Raw genomic sequence first — 19803 nt, 5'->3', positions numbered from 1 at the left:
TCTGAGCTCCTTCAGATGTTTCCCTCAGACAGAGAGAGAGGCAAAGATGTTACCTCCTCCAGCCCTGAGACAGAGTCTCTGAGAGTGTGTGTCTCTGCCAACTGCCAGAGAGAGTAATTGACATAGAAAAATGCTTATAACTGTCAGCAGTTGAAATTAACATGCACTCTCAGCTCTGCTTCAAATTCCAGTTCTTTTCTCAAGAAGCCATTTTACTTCTTATCCCTAAACTAATAAAACAATACTGATATTCTAATATCATTGTTACACCCTGTGGACTTCCTAGGTGGGTTAAAACATTTTATATCCCTCTAGGATACTTCCACATAATAATTGTATTCAATAATGATTGAAAAGGCAGTTTCTGTCCAACAGTTTACAATTTACAAACTATATAGAGAAGTCAGGCATAAGTAGTAAGAACAACCATATGCCAGTTATCTTGGGAGAAATTATTTTGCTAAGGTTTTATTGGGAGCTAAAAAGAGTTTGCTTTGTATATGTCAGGTCTGATGGTTTGAGAAAATATTATGATAGAATGTGGGCCAATGCCTGGCTCTTGTTATACTTTTCAAAACAATATCCTTGATATTTTTATATTTCTGTGATGGAGAACACCCTGTTTTTTATAAGGCACAGTAAGATTTAAAATCCAATCACTTTTTGGAAGATATGGTTCAATATTTAATCAAGTGTCTACGAATAATAATCTTATTTTCTAATAGCAATTGAGAAACTAACATGGTATAGAAATGTAAAGTGTTATTATTAAATCAATAGCTATAGCAATTGTAATATTTAACTCTAGGTATCATATTGATAGTCAATTGAATAATCAATTTTGACTTCTCTTGTGCATATCCTAGGGGCTTTCTGGTTTTTAAAACATTTCTTGAAATCCTCTTCATCCTAACATAAAGATTTTTTTTCTTCCTAAAGTTCTATCCAAAAGTTCTTATTAGTAGTAATTTCTTTGGGGTAACAAGGATGGCTCAGTGGATAACTTCTTTTCTGTCTTGGTTGACTGATTCTAAGACAGAAGGTAAAGGCTTTAAAAACATAAAAAATTGGGGGGAGGATTATAAATTCTCATTGAAGAAAATGAGATAAGTTCTTAAGTTCTTTGATTTCTGAAATTCTCTGTGTACTATTTATCCTTTTTCTAGAATGCCATCTCTGAATTAGAGCATTGCAATTTCCTCAGCTGTTTAGTAGCTTCTTCTGATTTTATGAAGTACCTTTAGTTTTATCTTCATTTATTTATTTGTAATGTTCAAGTATTTGCTATCCATTTGACATAGTTTATTAAAATTTTTTTTTTCTCCATGAAGTCACAGAGTTCTGTCATTGATGGTGAGCTGCTGGATGAAACTTATAATAGAAAAGCTGCTTTATTAATGACAGTATCCACGATTTTATACTGTAGCCCTGTATGTGAAAAACAGGCTTTGTTTGCCTTGTGCCAGTCTGTGAAAGAAAATGGATTAGAACCCCAACTTGTAAAAAAGGTAAAGTATGACAATAGATTTTAAAATGGTCAGTTGTATACCTCCAATGCTAAATCTTTTAAATATTTCTGGAAATAATTTTTAATAGTATTTTAAAGATAATTTTAACAGGTATAAAGGGTGTCCCAAAGGTTTTAGTGCAGTTTTAACCTTTAATAGCTTTCATGTTAATATAATATTATATTAATTCATCTATAAACATTTAAAGCTGCTATGTTAATTTAAAAATTTTTCAAAATGTGCTGAGATTTAATTCTTTAAAATGGAATATTTTGTTTCTGTATTCTGGTTAATATAGTCATCATATAGCATAAATTTTGGTTCTACTTATATATAGACATACTCCATCTTATATTATCTACTTAGTTCATCAAAAAGAAGTCATTAAATGAAATGATACTATAGTAGTTAGTCAGTTCCATAAAACTATGATGATGAGAAGATCCTCCATAAAAATGTGTATTATGAAAGTTTAAAAATAAATACAAAGACAATATAGTATTTAAAACTTTGATTTCAGTACCCCATTCTTCCTTGGGAAAAAAAAAAAACAAAATAGCCTTTTCTTTTCATGGATGAGAAAAACTTAGGCCTTAAAAGATAGATAGTAGAGTCATAATTTGAATCTGAGTCAGATTTTCCCACTCTAGATCCTTTACTCTTTCCTTTTTATAGTAGGGATTTGGGGAAACTTGAAGGTAGGTTTTTTGAATATTATATTAATAGGGTATTAAAAAGCACATTAGTGCAAACAATGCTGTGTGGATCATGTCCGTGCCCTTATTTTCGTGCAAAATAACCAAATTCTCTGAACTGTTTCTCATGGTTATTTAAATGAGATTTGGCTTACATGTAGCATAACTTGAATATTTTCTTTAACTAGGGTATTCTTTTGGTTTATGTAGGTTTTGAAGAGAGTCGCTGACATTTTTGAGTATAAACACTTGGAAGACTTCATGACTTCTCATCTAGACTATCTGATTTTAGAATGGTTGAAATTACAAGATATTGGATACAACTTGTCATCTTTTCCCTTTATTTTGCTGAATTACACAGATATTACAGATTTCTACAGGTAGATTTACAAATGATATATGTATGTGTGTCTATGTGTCTTTGAATCAGGAGACCTCTAGAAATCCTACCTTTACACTTTGTGATAGTAGGCAAATCACAAATTTCTTTTGAATCTCTATTTCTTCACCTATAAAATGAGAAAAATAATATTTATATTTATTTGAGATTAAAATAAAATATTTGTGAAAGCATTTCACAAACATTGTGAAGTATAGTTCAGAGGCAGTGGGGCACATGGATAGAGAGCTGGCCTTGGAATCAAAAAAGACTTTTATCCATATCCTGACTTTGCATGACTCTCCTTATGACCTTGGGTAGATCACTTAACCTCTTAATGCCCCAGGGGAATCTCTAAGGCAGTATAACTTGCAGAGAAGTATGGATCTGCATTAATAGAAGGAGATCCTCTGCTGATCCTTATATGAAATCACACTTCCTGGGAATTTTTTAGTGTAGTATAAAATGTAAGCTGCTGTTTAAAAATTTTGTTTTTAAAATTAGGTGGTGCTGTGAATAATTGCTTGTTCCCTGTTGTCTATTGAGTTCCTTGGAGTACCTATATTTGTCTTTATTAGTTCTTGGTTTCTCTGTTAGGCAAAGAAGTGACATAGTCACAGTGGTAGAATTGTTCCCAGAAAAGGAGTAGAGCTTATTAAGAATCCTGTAGTTTTTAGATAGTCTGTAAATAAGAAATTAATTGTTCATGCTCAAAATAAGATTTCCATTTCCAAACAAAATAGATTATATACCAAAGAAGTATGATAATAACTGAACCATTTCAATATAAATTAATTCAGTAGACATAAAGAAGTAGGTGGAAGAATAGCTCATTGGATCTTCTTGAAGAGTCACATAAAGGAGCTGACAGAATTTATTTCCTCATATACTCAAAGAGAAGAAGAAGCATTAGTTCATAGACCAGTTGGTCTTATGGCCTTCTATTACTTATGATGAACATGAGCAAAAAGTTATTCAGGAAGAGAGCAACATCTATTGTAGAACACAAAGAAGTAAAGAAATTGTAAAAGAAATCATTAGAATATTCTAAGCTTAGTGAAACATATACATTGATATTCAGTGTTTTAAATGCAAAAGGAAAGGAAGGTGGAAAGTATATTTGAAAATATGGTTCAGGATTAAGAAAATTAGTAAGACTTCATAGAAGACTTAATACCTTATAGAAGTCCATCTTTAAGGATTTATTAACAACTTCTTTATGCCAAGGGCTGTCCTATGCTTTGGAGATAAAAAGACAAAAATGAAGTAACCCTTGCCATTAGGAGTTTACGTTCTACTGAAGAAACAGCATATGTATACCTATTCCTATCTTTACAGTCTTCTTACACCTTAAATCCCTTAAGACAGTCATTAAATATTTTTTACGCACCTACTATAATCTAGGTATTATGGTAAGAGCTAGTGATATAAAGGAAGTTAGGAGACATTCCCTGCCCTCAGAGAACCCACAACACAGTCTAATGGGGAAGACAATATGAAAACAAATGCATAAACAAGATATAGGCATGATAAATAGGAAATAATCAATAGAGGAAAGGCATTAGAATTAAGAAGGATTGGAAAAAGACTTCCTATAGAAGGTGGAATTTTATCTGGGACTTGAAGTCAGGGGATCTAGCAGGCAGAGATGAGGAGGGAGAACATTCTGGGCATGGAACGGAAAGTTCCTGGAGCCAGGAGATGGAGGAACAATAAGGAGTCTAGTGTCATTAGATTAAAGAGTACATAGAGCACTTTATTTTGTATGTGGTAAACAGTCTTCTCAAATCCTACAATCATCTGTTTACCATATACAAAATAAAGGCAGTCCTTCTTGATTCTCCAACCACAGTGCCATACTTCCTTCTCAATATAATTGTGAAAAAAAAATTACAAAAGTAAATAATGTAATTTTGGGGGTTTGTAAGTATTTTTCTCTAGCTTGCTAAGGAATTGTATTTATTTCTACTTACAAGGAGGAAAATGCAATAATAAAATGTGGTTGGAGAACTGGTCTTGGAAATGGGAGGACTTCAGTTCAAGTCCTCGATCTGACACAAAATCAGTGTTTGGCTATAGGCAGCTCATTTAATTTCCCAGTGTTTTCTAGGCAATGCTCTTACAGGTTGATTTTCTGTGTTATTACAAGGAACTTTTCTACCAAGGGTTTTGTATATCATTGTGTCATAAATTTAGACTTGGAGATGGTGGGAGGGAGGGAGCAACATTATAGGATGTAATTTTTTAAAAATTATTATTTAAAATTTATCATTATCCACAGGTCTTGCTATAAGGTTTTAATTCCACTTTTGGTAATCAGAAGTCAATTTGAAGATGTGAAGTCTATTGCCGACCAGATTCAGAAGGATTGGAAAAGCCTTCTGGCAGATTGTTTTCCAAAGATTCTTGTAAATATTCTTCCATATTTTGCTTTTGAGAGTACAGGGGACATGGATATATCAGAACGAAGAGATATTGCTACTAAAGTTTATGATATGCTTAAGGATGAAAATATCTTAGGGAAGCAGGTATGATTAACTATTTCTTAATTATATGTATGTATGTACACCATATATTTTATATCCATTATTAATCACAGTATCAGTAGATTTCCGACTTCAAGGTTGTAGTGATTCATTTAGCATTAATACTTTTATAAAAGTATTTATAAGCATTTATAAATACTTTTATAAAATAGTGTATTAAAAAGAAATTTTTTGTCTTAAAATATATGCTTTAGGACTGAAGTTTTACATGGTAATATTTTAGAAATCAACTCTATGGAAGATAGGTAATTTTCTGAGTCAAGTTTTAAAATGAGTCAAGGTGAAAGATAGATATGATAACCTTTATAGACTTTAAAGTATTAACTGTAATGGCAGTCTTCAAGTTATGAATCCAGAATTTTGTTTGTAAGCTATTTAATTGGAATTTGGAACACATTTTTATGTATAATAATACTATGTGGTAGTTAAGTCTAGAGATCAGCACTTAAAAACTTGTTTAATCTGTTTTCAAAACATGGAGCAAACCCTATTGCTTCTTCTCTCTGCCTTTCCCCCCCTCCAAAAAACAAAAATAAAAACTTATAATATATAACCATATTTTCCTGGGGAAATGATCTATTATGGGATATTAGGAAATGGTATAGAGGACTTTTCAAATCTTTTTGGCAACATGGGCAGGCATTCCCATAACTTGAAGCTACTAAGTGGCTCTTGGTTTTAAGGGATGAGGTGCAAAGATGAAGAGCTCCATGCCAACAGAGGATATTATGGGACTTAGGACCTGCTCAAGTGCATCTTCATCAACGGTTGACAGTCTATTCGCCTGCCATTCTGATCCCTTCTGAATAGGACTCCTCTTCTTCCTTCTCTAATAATAGAACAGAAGCAATCTCATAAATTTTCCCTTATTTTCCTGTCTCTACTACTCTAGGCATCTCATTATAGGTGCTAGGATGTGCCAGCACTTTGGGATACAATTTGGAAGGCTCAGAAGACTTCTATAAAACTATCAAAGTCCCAGAGAGATAATTAGCCTCAAGTGTATAAGCCCCCCTCCTTACTGTCAACCCTGTAGTTTTTAGGTAAAGGATATGGTAAACTCCAAACAGAAGAAGCAGAGGAGTGAAAACTTTCTGTACATAAGTTGGCTTTCCCCCAGAACATTCATGGGTAAGCCAAACATTTGAAAGGCAGTGGTTACCAATTGTCTAATTTCTGTCTTTGCAGATTGATCACTTATTTAACAGTAATTTGGCAGAGATCATAGTGGAATTGTTGATGACATTACATGAGCCAGCAGATAATGAAGTGGGTGAAAGCACTGACCTCTCTAACTTTTCAGGGTATGAACTTTTTTTTTTTTAAACCCTTACCTTCCATCTTGGAATCAATACTGTGGTTTCAAGGCAGAAGAATGGTACGGGCTAGGCAATGGGAGTTAAATGACTTGCCCAGGGTCACACAGCTGGGAAGTGTCTGAGGTCAGATTTGAACCCAGAACCTCCTGTCTCTAGGCCTGACTCTCAATTCACTGAGCTACCCAGCTGCTCCCCAGGGTATGAACTTTTAAAACTTAAAGAAATAACCACAACTGCAAATAGCCATGGTCATTTGGGGGCAGTCACTGGTGTTTTCAGAAATGCTTGTTTTCCAAGATGGAATAATCTGTCAAATCTATGATTGTTCTTTTTAATATTGATACCTGTAGTTCAAAATAAGATATGATTTTAAGTCCTTACCAGAATTTCTTTCCTAATATATGGAAAAAAACAAAATACAATACTTTTCCGCCTTTTAAAAATGCTGCTTCTCAACCTCTTGCCTTCCTTTTCTTTCTGAGTGTCTTAACTTAACAATCTATATCCGTTTCCAACATGATTCCTTAGTCATTTTATCCCTTTAAGATTTTCAGTAACCTGAATACTATAACCCTAGTATTAGAGTGAAACTGAGTCTCTGAGCTTACAAGTGGTTTTCTAAATGAGTTTTATGAGAATTCATTTTCATCAAGGTCTCAGCAACATTTGACATTGTTAAGAATCTCCCTTTTCCTGAAACTTACCTCTCCTTAAATGAAATATGAAGAAAAAAAAAAACTTTCCTAGTTCCCTTACTATTCTTACTTGTTTACTGTTTCCTCTTTTTCTTCCTACTTGATGTACTTGTTCTATGCTATCATATAATCTTTCTTCTTAATGCACTTTTTCACCTCAATAAGGTAATCTCGTTTAGTGGATTTAATGACTCCAAAATCTCTATCATTCTGCTTCAATATCTGATGTGTTCCAGTCCTATTACTCCAGCTGATTAAAGAATTTTCCATTATTTATTCTTCCCAGTTTGATTTCTCTTCTTAAATCCATTTTCTGTGATGAATATAATCCTTCTAGTTTCTTTTTTTAGAGTCATTCTTTAATCTTCCCTTCATCTCCTGTATCTAATCTGTTAGAGATCTTGTCTTGTTTTTTTTTGCTTTTCTTTTTCCTTTTCCTTTTCCTTTATTAACCCTTACCTTCTGTCTTATAATTGATATAGTGTTTTGGTTCCAAGGCAGAAGAATGGGTCAGATTTGAACCCAGAACCTCTTATCTCCAGACCTGGCTCTCAATCCACTGAGCCACCTCCCTATTTCCTTTGTTCTTTCTTTCTTGGAAATATCTCTTGGATTTATCCTTTGTTCATTCCTCTCATCACCATCCTATCCCAGTGCCACCATACTTAACACCTACAATTATACAAAATGACAAAATGTACCTAAGTAATTATATATAAAAATATATAAAATGAATAGTAAATAATTTTGGAGGAATGGCAGTAGTAGCTATGATCATCCACATAGTTTTTATCAAGAAAATTATACTTAACGCTAATCTTTGAAGGAAATTTGAGATTCTGAGTGGTAAAAGTGAAAAGGGAGGACATTTCAGACACTAAGGGCTATCAGGGCAAAAACTAGGGCAAAAAACAAGGACAGAAGCTAGAATTTTATGTGAAAAACATAAAGACTTTTTAAGCTGTAGTTTATATACCGATTCCACATAGGCTGCAAATTGATCATTTACTTACTATAACTTTTTCCCCTGGACAGCTAGGGGGCATAGTGCCACACCTCAAATCCAGTCTCAGAGATTTGCTATATGACCCTGGCCAAATCACTTAACTCTGTTTGCTTCATTTTCCTCATCTCTTAAGAACTGGAGAAAGAAGTGACAAACCAGTCCAGTATCTTTGCCATGAAAACTCCAAATAGGGTCACATCACAAAGAATCAGTGGAAAAATGACTGAACAAAAAAACTAGATTCCTATACATCTCTGAATTCTTTACAGTCAATGTTTATGGCACACTACATTTTCTTACATTTTGTTTAGCCATTCATCCAAACAGTTGGGCACCTACTTTCATTTCTTTGCTACTACAAAAATTGCTGTTGTGATTATTTAGATTTTTATGGGGTATATGTGTAACAATTGGATCTCTGGGTGAAAGAGTATAGATATTTTAGTCAACTTATGCATAATTCCACATTGAATTACAAACCATTAGCCATTTGAAAGAATGCTCTAAAACATTAACCATGAAAGAAATCTACATTAAAATAGTTTTGAGTTTTTATCTCACACCCAGAAAATTGGTAGGGATGGCAGAAAATGGGAATTGTCAGTATTAAAGTGCTTGAGGAAAGCATTCATTTTATTGTGCCATTTATAGAACTTTGACTTGAACCCATCCATTGTATGAAGGAATTTGAAATTAAGAAAATAAATTAGGTATTATTACATGCTGAACTCCTTACTTCTTGATAAGTATTTGTTGAATGACTAATTTTTAAGACCCTCTCTAATTTGTATTTTCCACCTTTTTAAAAACTATTTCCCAAGTCCCAACTAGATAGATATGTTAGTCTCATTGATTTTTGCATACATACACTCTGTACTCTGTATTCTTTATGGTTGATTGATTGGCTTGACTTTAAAATGACACAGTGGTTGTTTGCCTTAAGATGCATAATTTTTTTCAGTATTTTGGAAATCTATATTAGTAAAACATTTCTATATTTGAATTAGTAACCAAAATGCCATTGTAGATCTGAAATTGTTTTGTTTTTTTTTTCACCTCTTAACTTCTGTCTGAGAATTGACAAGAAGTATCAGCTCCAAGGCAGAAGAATGATAAGGGCTAGGCAATTAGAGTTAAATGACTTGCCCAGTATCACACAGCTATAAAATATCTAAGCCTAGATTTGAACCTAAGACATCCTGTTTTCAGGCCTGGTGCTCTATCCACTGAGCCATCCAATTGCCTCTTGATTCTTTATATTATCCTAAGGAAATCACTTTAATAGAATGATTGAATGGCTAATTATTGATTTGTTATAGGAAATAACCTTCATTGTTTATCAGCTGTGATTTTTCAATCAAAATTTGACTCCTACTTTCAATGTCTACTTTTATTTTACTTGTTTTTTGCTATTGTTTTTCTTTGGGCAGTTAATGTACTTAACTTACACTATTTCTTATAATTTTTAGAGACCTTGATCCTGCCCCTAATCCTCCACACTTTCCATCACACGTGATCAAAGCAACGTTGGCTTATATCAGCAATTGTCATAAAACCAAGTGTAAAAGTATTTTAGACATTCTTTCTAAAAGCCCAGTAAGTATAAATTACTAATCAAATAATAAAGAAGAAATCGATTTCTTTCAACTAGAAATAGGAACTCTCTGTCTATGTTATTACCTCAAAGTATGTCTTAGTCAACAAACTTTTATTAAACACTTACTGGTACTAAGCATTGTTAGTACAAATATAAACAGGAAGACAGTCCTTGCTCTTCAGGACTTTCTATTTTAATGGGAGAAGAAGACACATTAAAGTAAAAGGGAGGTGACATGTGAAGGATAGAGGAATAGAGAAAGTCCTTTGGAGATGAGACTTCAATGTATCCTGGAGAGAGATGAAGGGTGATTTAAAGATGGTAGATAGAGAATTAAGTTCATTTGAGGAAATAAGTGTCTTCTGTAGAAAGTATAAAATTTCTTGAAATTAAAATTTTATAACCTTGTATTTAATACACTATTATTTATTCATCCCTGTCTCACAGTTGAGGTATAATGTTTATAGGTTACATTCCTTTTAGTTATTGTAATTATAAGGAAACTACTCCAGGCAGACAATAGTGGGATTGGGAATGATGCATAAATGGCACTCAATGGTAAATGCTGACATTGATCTGATATGAGGTTTTCTTTAAAGGGACTTATAGTAGAGATCTGCTCAGGGTGGTAGCTTTTCTTTTTCTGCTTTAAGGTTTTCATCTTCCATCAGATTCTCCTTTCCTTAGGGATGAATGGCATATATTTCACTTTGGGTTTTTCTTTATAGGAGTATATTTAATTTGGTACAAGAAAAATTTCTCCAAATTGTAGCTTATTAAAGAAAAAGTAAATATCTTTTCAAAATTGGCTTTCCTAAACAGTCTAAGGAAGTATTTCACATTTGGTCTATATATATTTCTAAGTTATATATGTACTTTTGAATAAAAAATAGTTTATTTTGCAAATGTGGTATCTTATAATGTGTTTAGAAAGGTTTTCATTAGTTTTTATTTGTTTTTGTTTTTTTTTAGGATTCCTTCCAGAAAATTCTTTTAGCCATATGTGAACAAGCAGCTGAAACAAAAAATGTATATAAAAAAAATAGAATTCTTAGAATATATCATGTCTTTGTTAGTTTATTACTGAGAGAAATAAAAAGTGGCTTGGGTGGAGCATGGGCTTTTGTTCTTCGAGATGTAATTTATACCTTGATCCACTATATCAATAATAGGTAAATATTTTATTTTGATTAATGTATTCTAATAGACAACTGAGTGGCAAAGTGCATAGAGTGTTGGACCTGAAGTCAGAAAGACCAGAGATCAAATCTGGGCTCAAAGACTTATCAGCTATGTGACTCTGAGCAATGCCTCGTTTTGCTTCAGTTTCCTCATCTGTAAAATGGGGATAACAACTGTACCTACTTCCCAGGATTATTGTGGAAATCATATTTAATAATTGTAAAATGATTAGCTTAGCTTCTGGCAGCACATAGTAATTGCTACATAAATTTTAGCTGATGTTATCATAATAACTTTTATATTCTTACCTCTCACTCTGTTCACTTTTTTCCAAGTATATCTTTAAAGAGAACTACCTTAAGATGTAGGAGCCCACAAGTTATTTTAAGAGTAATGCTCTGATATGTATATAGTGCTGTAAGGTTTGTGAAATACTTTACATTGATTATCTTATTTGATCTTCAGAACAAACCCTATAAGTAATAGAGGTATCAACTCAGTTTTACAGAAAGAGAAATTGAGACTGACATTATTCAGCAAATAGAAGTCTTCTATTTTACTATCAAATGATCTCTACCTTTTAACAAAATAAAATATAAAAACCTAAGTAGAATAGCTTCTAAATTTTTTGGGAGAGGGACCGACCTATAAATTCTTTCATGTGAGGAACACACATTTTGTTAACTCCCTTAACTAATGCAGATAAGCAATATCTTGTCATTTATAGTCTTAGAAAGTTGTTCTGAGGGACCAAAATTTTAAGAGATTTGCACTTAAAAATACATTTTTTATTGTCTGTTGTGCTTTTTCATTTCAGTTCTTATTTTATGTTAAAATGTGTGATTTTTTAAACAAAATGATTACTCTGCTAAGCCATATAAAAACTAGAAGAGATGAATACAAGTGTTTGGTTTTTGAATTAGGAAAGAAAATCCTCTTAAAATCCAATTTTTTTTTCTTCCCATGGTAGGCCATCTCACTTCATGGATGTTTCATTGCGCAGCTTCTCACTTTGCTGTGACCTGTTAAGCCAGGTTTGCCAGACAGCAGTAACTTATTGTAAGGATGCTTTGGAAAGCCACCTTCATGTTATTGTGGGGACAATTATACCCTTAGTAAGTGACCAGTTGGAGATTCAGGAGAAGGTAATTTTTTGGACCACCATAAAATTTTTTTTCTTAAAATGAAAAGTAAGTTAGTAACCATCATGTGTCTTATGTGTGCCTTGATTTGGATTAAAAAATGTTTTAAATATAAACATATGCAAGAAATTGTTCATTTTACGTGTTCTAGTACTTTAGTGGTTTTTAGAAATACAATATTAGTTGTGTACTTTTAAAGCAGTTAGTTAATATACTTGACTTCCTTGATTAGAATGGCAGTTTGTTACACTTCTGTTAATTCTAATAAAGCCATTATTTTTCTCCTTTTCACTTTTTTCCTACTTCCTTTTTAGGTCTTGGATTTGTTGAAATACCTAGTGATAGATAACAAAGACAATGAAAATCTGTATCACACAATCAAACTCTTAGATCCATTTCCTGAGCATGATGCCTTTAAGGATTTACGAATCAGTCAGCAGAAAATCAAATACAGTAAAGGACCCTTTTCACTCTTGGAGGTAAAGTGATAATTAATCCATTATTTTATTGCTGAGTTGTGGAAAATTGGTGACCTACCTAATATTTTGACTGGAAAGGATAGGAAAAAAATATCCAGAAGTTGATACATGGAATAACCTAGTAGATATTTTAAAAAAAATCATTTGACCATTTTGATTCTCTCAGAGTGTGTCTAAGATGGACTACATTCTTGCATATTGAGAGATTTAGTGAATGTCTCTCAATAATCTTATAAAGAGCACAGTAGAGATGTCCATGGACTTAAGAAGAGCAAAATATCCAAATATTCAGAAAATTAAGAGTAGAATCTTAAGAATATGTCAATGGGGACTTCCGGGTAATCATGGCTGCAATCTAGACGCCACACGCTTCCTCTCCCCGGCACCGAACGAAATAGACTACATCAAAGGAGCATAAAAATCACCTTTGGAGGAACAGAAGGACACCCCAGTACTCCCAGTACTCCACTGAGGCGAGAGGTACGTGGGATTTGAACATTTCCACACTATAATAAGGAGGAAAAGCTTGCACAGAAAAGTGAACTGAGCCTCCCTTCTCCCACCCCACCTCCCCCACTAAACCAGAGTGAGCTACCTGAGTGCTCACCGGGACAAAGAGTGAGTGAGGAACGTCTCTGTCGGGGGGGGGGGGGGGCACTCCAGGGTCCTTGGGATCTGGGGACTGCCAGGAAAAAACGTCTCAGGGCGGTTTCACTGGAGAATCCAGCGCTTCAGCGGAGCTGTACTTGGGGCGGGCTGCGCTGAACATCTCCGCAGAGCTAAACACCAGGGGCGGACCACCCGTTGATTATCTGGGCGGAGCTGAACACCTGGGCAGTGTGGCTGTGATCAGGGACCCAGCACTCTAAAAACCTTGGAGGCTGGGAAGAAATAGTCTGAAGCAACCTAAATTCACAGAAAAACCACCCATATAACCCAGATCCCAAACCAAAAAGGAAAGGGGAATAAAACCACCAAAGGGATGGCTCACATGGCCCAAAATCAAGCCTCCAGGAAGAAAGGGAAAAAAATGACTATTGAAAACTTTTATGGTGGAAGTACCCAAGGAAAAGAGGAGAATGAGGAGGAAATCCAAAAAAATTCAGAACACGCCTCCCAAAATGGAAACTATCAACAAGCTCTGGAAGATCTCAAACTGGAACTTATCCAAAAGATGGAAACCTGGAAAGAAAAATGGGAGAAAGAGATCAGCTGTCTGACAGATAAGAATGCTCAATTGGAAAAAGAACTCGAAGCATCCAATAGAAGGGCAGACAAGGCTGAAAAGCAAAACCAGTCCCTAACGACCAGAATTAAGCACCTCGAAGAAAGCGAGATGATAAAACAGCAAGAATCAATAAAGCAAACCCAAAAAATTAATGAATTAGAAGAAAACATAAAATATCTCACTGAGAAGGTCACAGACCTGGAAAACAGAGGGAGAAGAGAAAATCTCCGAATTATCGGTCTCCCAGAAAAACCAGAGATAAACAATAAACTCGATATTATTCTAGAGGAGATTATAAAAGAAAATTGCCCCCACGTTCTGGAGCAAGGGGGCAAAATAGAAATAGAAAGGATTCATAGAACACCTTCTATACTAAATCCCCAAAAGACAACGCCTAGGAATGTAATTGCCAAATTCAAGAGCTTCCAAGTAAAGGAGAAAATCCTACAAGAAGCCAAGAAGAAGAGCTTCAGATATAAGGGGGCTCCCATAAGGATCACACACGACTTAGCGGCTAACACACTAAGAGACCGCAAAGCATGGAACACGATATTTAGAAAGGCAAGAGAGCTGGGTCTCCAACCAAGAATCAACTACCCAGCAAAACTGACTATATACTTCCAGGGGAAAGTATGGGCATTCAACAAAATAGAAGATTCCCAAGCATTTGCTAAGAAAAGACCAGAGCTCTGTGGAAAGTTCGATATCCAAGCACAGAAAGCAAGAGAAACATGAAACGGTAATATGAAAGAAAGGGAAAAGGAGATAAATCTTATCTTTTTCTTTAAGTCAAACTCTCTTCTATAAGGACTACATTTACATCAAATTATATATATTAATATGTGGGGAAAATGTTTTGTGTAACTCTCATAAATTGTATCATCATAAGAGTAGTTAGAAGAAACATGCATAGGGAAAGATTGGGGGCATTAAGAAGATTTTGGGAAAGTGGGGACCAAAAAAGGAAAAGGGAGGGGGGAACCGTCGATAATACTAAGAATAACTTCAAGAAATAGGGGGGGAATCAATAGGATAATCTTTCCCATATAAAGATACACATGGGAAGGGGAGGGGAAAAACTCTCATATGAGAAGGAGAGGAAGAGAGCGCGAAGTGGAATTACTTAAACCTTACTCTCAGTGAAATCAAATCTGAGAGGGAAGAACATCTAGATCCAGTGGGATCCTGAATTCTATCTTATCCATTAGGGCAAGAAAGAAAGGAAAATTAAGGAGGAGATGGGGGGAGGGAGTACAAAAAGGGAGGGAAGGAGAGGGGGGAGGGGAAGGGAGTATAAAAAGGGAGGGGCTAGAAAGGGAAACATCTCAAGGGAGGGGACTAGGGGGACTGACCTAAAGTAAATCACTGGTTCAAAAGGAGAAAGCTAAAGAAGAAAGGTCAGAACTAGGGGAAGATATCAAAATGCCAGCGAATCCACAAATGACAATCATAACTTTGAACGTGAATGGGATGAACTCACCCATAAAACATAGACAAATAGCAGAGTGGATTAGAACCCAAAACCCTACCATATGTTGTCTTCAAGAAACACATATGAGACGGGTTGACACTCACAAGGTTAGAATTAAAGGTTGGAGTAAGACCTTTTGGGCCTCAACTGATAGAAAGAAGGCAGGAGTTGCAATCATGATATCTGACAAAGCCAAAGCACAAATAGACCTGATCAAAAGGGATAGGGAAGGTAAATATATTCTGCTAAAAGGAAGTATAGACAATGAGGAAATATCACTAATCAACATGTATGCACCAAATGGTATAGCATCCAAATTTTTAATAGAGAACCTAGGAGAATTGAAGGAGGAAATAGACAGTAAAACCATATTAGTGGGAGACTTGAACCAACCACTATCAAATTTAGATAAATCAAACCAAAAAATAAACATGAAAGAGGTAAAAGAGGTGAATGAAATCTTAGAAAAATTAGAGTTAATAGACATATGGAGAAAAATAAATAGGGACAAAAAAGAATACACCTTCTTTTCAGCACCACATGGCACATTCACAAAAATAGATCATACACTAGGTCATAGAAACATGGCACTCAAATGCAGAAAAGCAGAAATAATAACTGCAGCCTTTTCAGATCACAAGGTAATTAAAATATTGATCGGCAAGGGTACATGGAGACCCAAATCAAAAATTAATTGGAAATTAATTTTTAATGATACTCCAAAATCGGATAGTTAGAGAAGAAATCATAGAAACAATTAACAATTTCGTTGAAGAAAATGACAACGGCGAAACATCCTTTCAAACCTTATGGGATGCAGCCAAGGCAGTACTTAGAGGAAAATTCATATCCCTGAGTGCATATATTAACAAATTAGGGAGGACAGAGACCAAGGAATTGGAAATGCAAATCAAAAAACTTGAGAATGAACAAATTAAAAACTCCCAGAAGAAAACCATACTAGAGATCCTAAAAATTAAGGGAGAAATTAATAAAATAGAAAGTGACAGAACTATTAAGCTAATAAACAAGACTAGAAGCTGGTACTTTGAAAAAACAGACAAAATAGACAAAGTACTGGTTAATCTAATTAAAAAAAGGAAAGAAGAAAGGCAAATTAACAGCATCAAGGATGAAAAGGGGGATCTCACCTCCAATGAAGAGGAAATTAAGGCAATCATTAAAAACTACTTTGCCCAATTATATGGCAATAAATATACCAACCTAGGTGATATGGATGAATATTTACAAAAATATAAATTGCCTAGACTAACAGAAGAAGAAATAGTTTTCTTAAATAATCCCATATCAGAATAAGAAATCCAACAGGCCATCAAAGAACTTCCTAAGAAAAAATCCCCAGGGCCTGATGGATTCACCAGTGAATTCTATCAAACATTCAGAGAACAGTTAATCCCAATACTATACAAACTATTTGACATAATAAGCAAAGAGGGAGTTCTACCAAACTCCTTTTATGACACAAGCATGGTACTGATTCCAAAACCAGGCAGGCCAAAAACAGAGAAAGAAAATTATAGACCAATCTCCCTAATGAATATAGATGCAAAAATCTTAAATAGGATACTAGCAAAAAGACTCCAGCAAGTGATTAGAAGGGTCATCCACCATGATCAAGTAGGATTTATACCAGGGATGCAGGGCTGGTTCAACATTAGGAAAACTATCCACATAATTGACCACATCAACAAGCAAACCAACAAAAATCACATGATTATTTCAACAGATGCAGAAAAAGCCTTTGATAAAATACAACACCCATTCCTATTAAAAACACTGGAAAGCATAGGAATAGAAGGGCCGTTCCTAAAAATAATAAACAGTATATATCTAAAACCATCAGCTAATATCATCTGCAATGGGGATAAACTAAATCCATTCCCAGTAAGATCAGGAGTGAAACAAGGATGCCCATTATCACCTCTATTATTTGACATTGTATTAGAAACACTAGCAGTAGCAATTAGAGAAGAAAAAGAAATTGAAGGCATTAAAATAGGCAAGGAGGAGACCAAATTATCACTCTTTGCAGATGACATGATGGTCTACTTAAATAATCCTAGAGATTCAACCAAAAAGCTAATCGAAATAATCAACAACTTTAGCAAAGTTGCAGGATACAAAATAAACCCACATAAGTCATCAGCATTTCTATATAATTCCAACACAGCTCAGCAGCAAGAACTAGAAAGAGAAATCCCATTCTAAACTACCCTAGACAAAATAAAATACTTAGGAATCTATCTCCCGAGACAAACACAGGATCTATATGAACACAACTACAAAACACTTTCCACACCACTAAAACTAGACTTGAACAATTGGTAGAACATTAACTGCTCATGGGTAGGACGAGCCAATATAATAAAAATGACCATCCTACCCAAACTCATCTATCTATTTAGTGCCATACCCATGGAACTTCCAAAAATTTTTTTTACTGATTCAGAAAAAAAACATAACAAAGTTCATTTGGAAGAACAAAAGATCAAGGATATCCAGTGAAATAATGAAAAAAAAATACAAAGGAAGGGGGTCTTGCAGTCCCAGATCTCAGACTATATTACAAAGCAGCGGTCATCAAAACAATTTGGTACTGGCTAAGAGACAGAAAGGAGGATCAGTTGCATAGACTGGGGGCAAGCAACCTCAGCAAGACAGTATATGACAAACCCAAAGATCCCAGCTTTTGGAACAAAAATCCACTATTTCATAAAAACTGCTGGGAAAATTGGAGGACAGTGTGGGAAAGATTAGGCTTAGATCAACACCTCACACCCTACACCAAGATAAATTCAAAATGGGTGAATGACTTGAACATAAAGAAGGAAACTATAAGAAAATTAGGCGAACACAGAATAGTATACATGTCAGACCTTTGGGAAGGGAAATACTTCAAAACCAAGCAAGAATTAGAAAGAGTTACAAAATGCAAAATAAATAATCTGGATTACATCAAATTAAAAAGTTTTTTACAAACAAAACCAATGTAACCAAAATCAGAAGGGTAGCAACAAATTTGGAAACAATCTTCATAAAAACCTCTGACAAAGGTTTAATTACTCAAATTTATAAAGAACTAAATCAATTGTACAAAAAATCAAGCCATTCTCCAATTGACAAATGGGCAAGGGACATGAACAGGCAGTTCTCAGCCAAAGAAATCAAAACTATTAATAAGCACATGAAAAAGTGCTCTACATCTCTTATAATCAGAGAGATGCAAATCAAAACAACTCTGAGGTTTCACCTCACACCTAGCAGATTGGCTAACATGACAGCTATGGAAAGTAATGAATGCTGGAGGGGATGTGGCAAAGTGGGGACATTAATTCATTGCTGGTGGAGTTGTGAATTGATCCAACCATTCTGGAGGGCAATTTGGAATTATGCCCAAAGGGCGATAAAAGAATGTCTACCCTTTTATGGACAAAAAGACTTGTACAAAAATATTCATAGCTGCGCTCTTTGTGGTGGCCAAAAATTGGAAAACGAGGGGATGCCCTTCAATTGGGGAATGGCTGAACAAATTGTGGTATATGTTGGTGATGGAATACTATTGTGCTAAAAGGAATAATAAAGTAGAGGAATTCCATGGAGACTGGAACAACCTCCAGGAAGTGATGCAGAGCGAAAGGAGCAGAACCAGGAAAACATTGTACACAGAGACTGATACATTGTGGTACAATCGAAGGTGATGGACTTCTCCATTAGTATCAATGCAATTTCCCTGAACAATCTGTAGGGATCTAAAAAAAATACTACCCACAATCAGAGGATAAACTGTGGGAGTAAAAACACCGATGACAAGCAACTGCTTGACTACAGGGTTGGAGGAGATAAGACTGAGGAGAGCCTCTAAATGAACACTATAATGCAAATTCCAACAACAGGGAAATGGGTTCGAGTCAAGAACACATGTGATAACCAGTGGAATCATGCGTCGGCTATGGGAGAGGGAAAGGCGGGGGGGGGGAGGGGAAAAGAAAATGATCTTTGTTTCCAGTGAATAATGTATGAAAACGACCAAATAAAATAATGTTTAAAAAAAAAAGAATATGTCAATGGGTTTGCTTTTAATTTCTGGCAAAATTCTAGAATTTATTGTTCAAAGAGGTTTAGTGAACTTGTTACCAAAAAAAAAAGTAGGGGGTATCATAAGAAGACAGCAGCTTCCTTAGGATCATGTTAGGCTGAACTAATCTTTCTCATTTCTAATAAAGCATTTATATTTACCCACTTTATTGTCCCCTCCTTTTCCAATTTTTAAAAATTATCAAAACATAGCTGAACTACTCCTAAGCTCTCTCTCTAATTAGACTACCTCTCTGACTCCTTATAATGATAACTTCCTTAAGCGATGTATATTGTATCTTCCTTTATTAGAATGTAAACAGTTTGTCCTTGTTTAGCCTCTTGTCATTTAGTTCATGTTTGATTTTATGTTTTTCTTGACTCCTTTGATGTATTTCAAATTTTTCATTCAGCCCTGATTTTTCATCAGGGATGCTTGCAAGTCCTCGAATGCATTAATG

At 34.7% G+C, this 19803-nt stretch overlaps 1 protein-coding gene across 3 annotated transcripts in view; it reads left to right on the top strand.

Annotated features, from left to right (window-relative positions):
• Positions 1-19803, top strand: part of ATM (ATM serine/threonine kinase) — a 166829-nt gene that overhangs the window by 65985 nt on the left and 81041 nt on the right. For all 3 annotated transcript variants that reach the window (XM_056794437.1, XM_056794435.1, XM_056794436.1), the window contains exons 24-31: positions 1332-1508; positions 2414-2583; positions 4864-5110; positions 6317-6432; positions 9618-9744; positions 10718-10917; positions 11898-12072; positions 12384-12548. In XM_056794437.1, the coding sequence (XP_056650415.1) occupies positions 1332-1508; positions 2414-2583; positions 4864-5110; positions 6317-6432; positions 9618-9744; positions 10718-10917; positions 11898-12072; positions 12384-12548 (1377 nt within the window). The remainder of the gene's footprint in view (positions 1-1331; positions 1509-2413; positions 2584-4863; positions 5111-6316; positions 6433-9617; positions 9745-10717; positions 10918-11897; positions 12073-12383; positions 12549-19803) is intronic.

This window comes from Monodelphis domestica, chromosome 4 (genome assembly GCF_027887165.1).
Source record: "Monodelphis domestica isolate mMonDom1 chromosome 4, mMonDom1.pri, whole genome shotgun sequence".
Classification (NCBI taxonomy): domain Eukaryota; kingdom Metazoa; phylum Chordata; class Mammalia; order Didelphimorphia; family Didelphidae; genus Monodelphis; species Monodelphis domestica.
The sequence above is the reverse complement of the archived record's forward strand: the minus strand, read 5'-3'. Positions and strand labels throughout refer to the sequence as shown.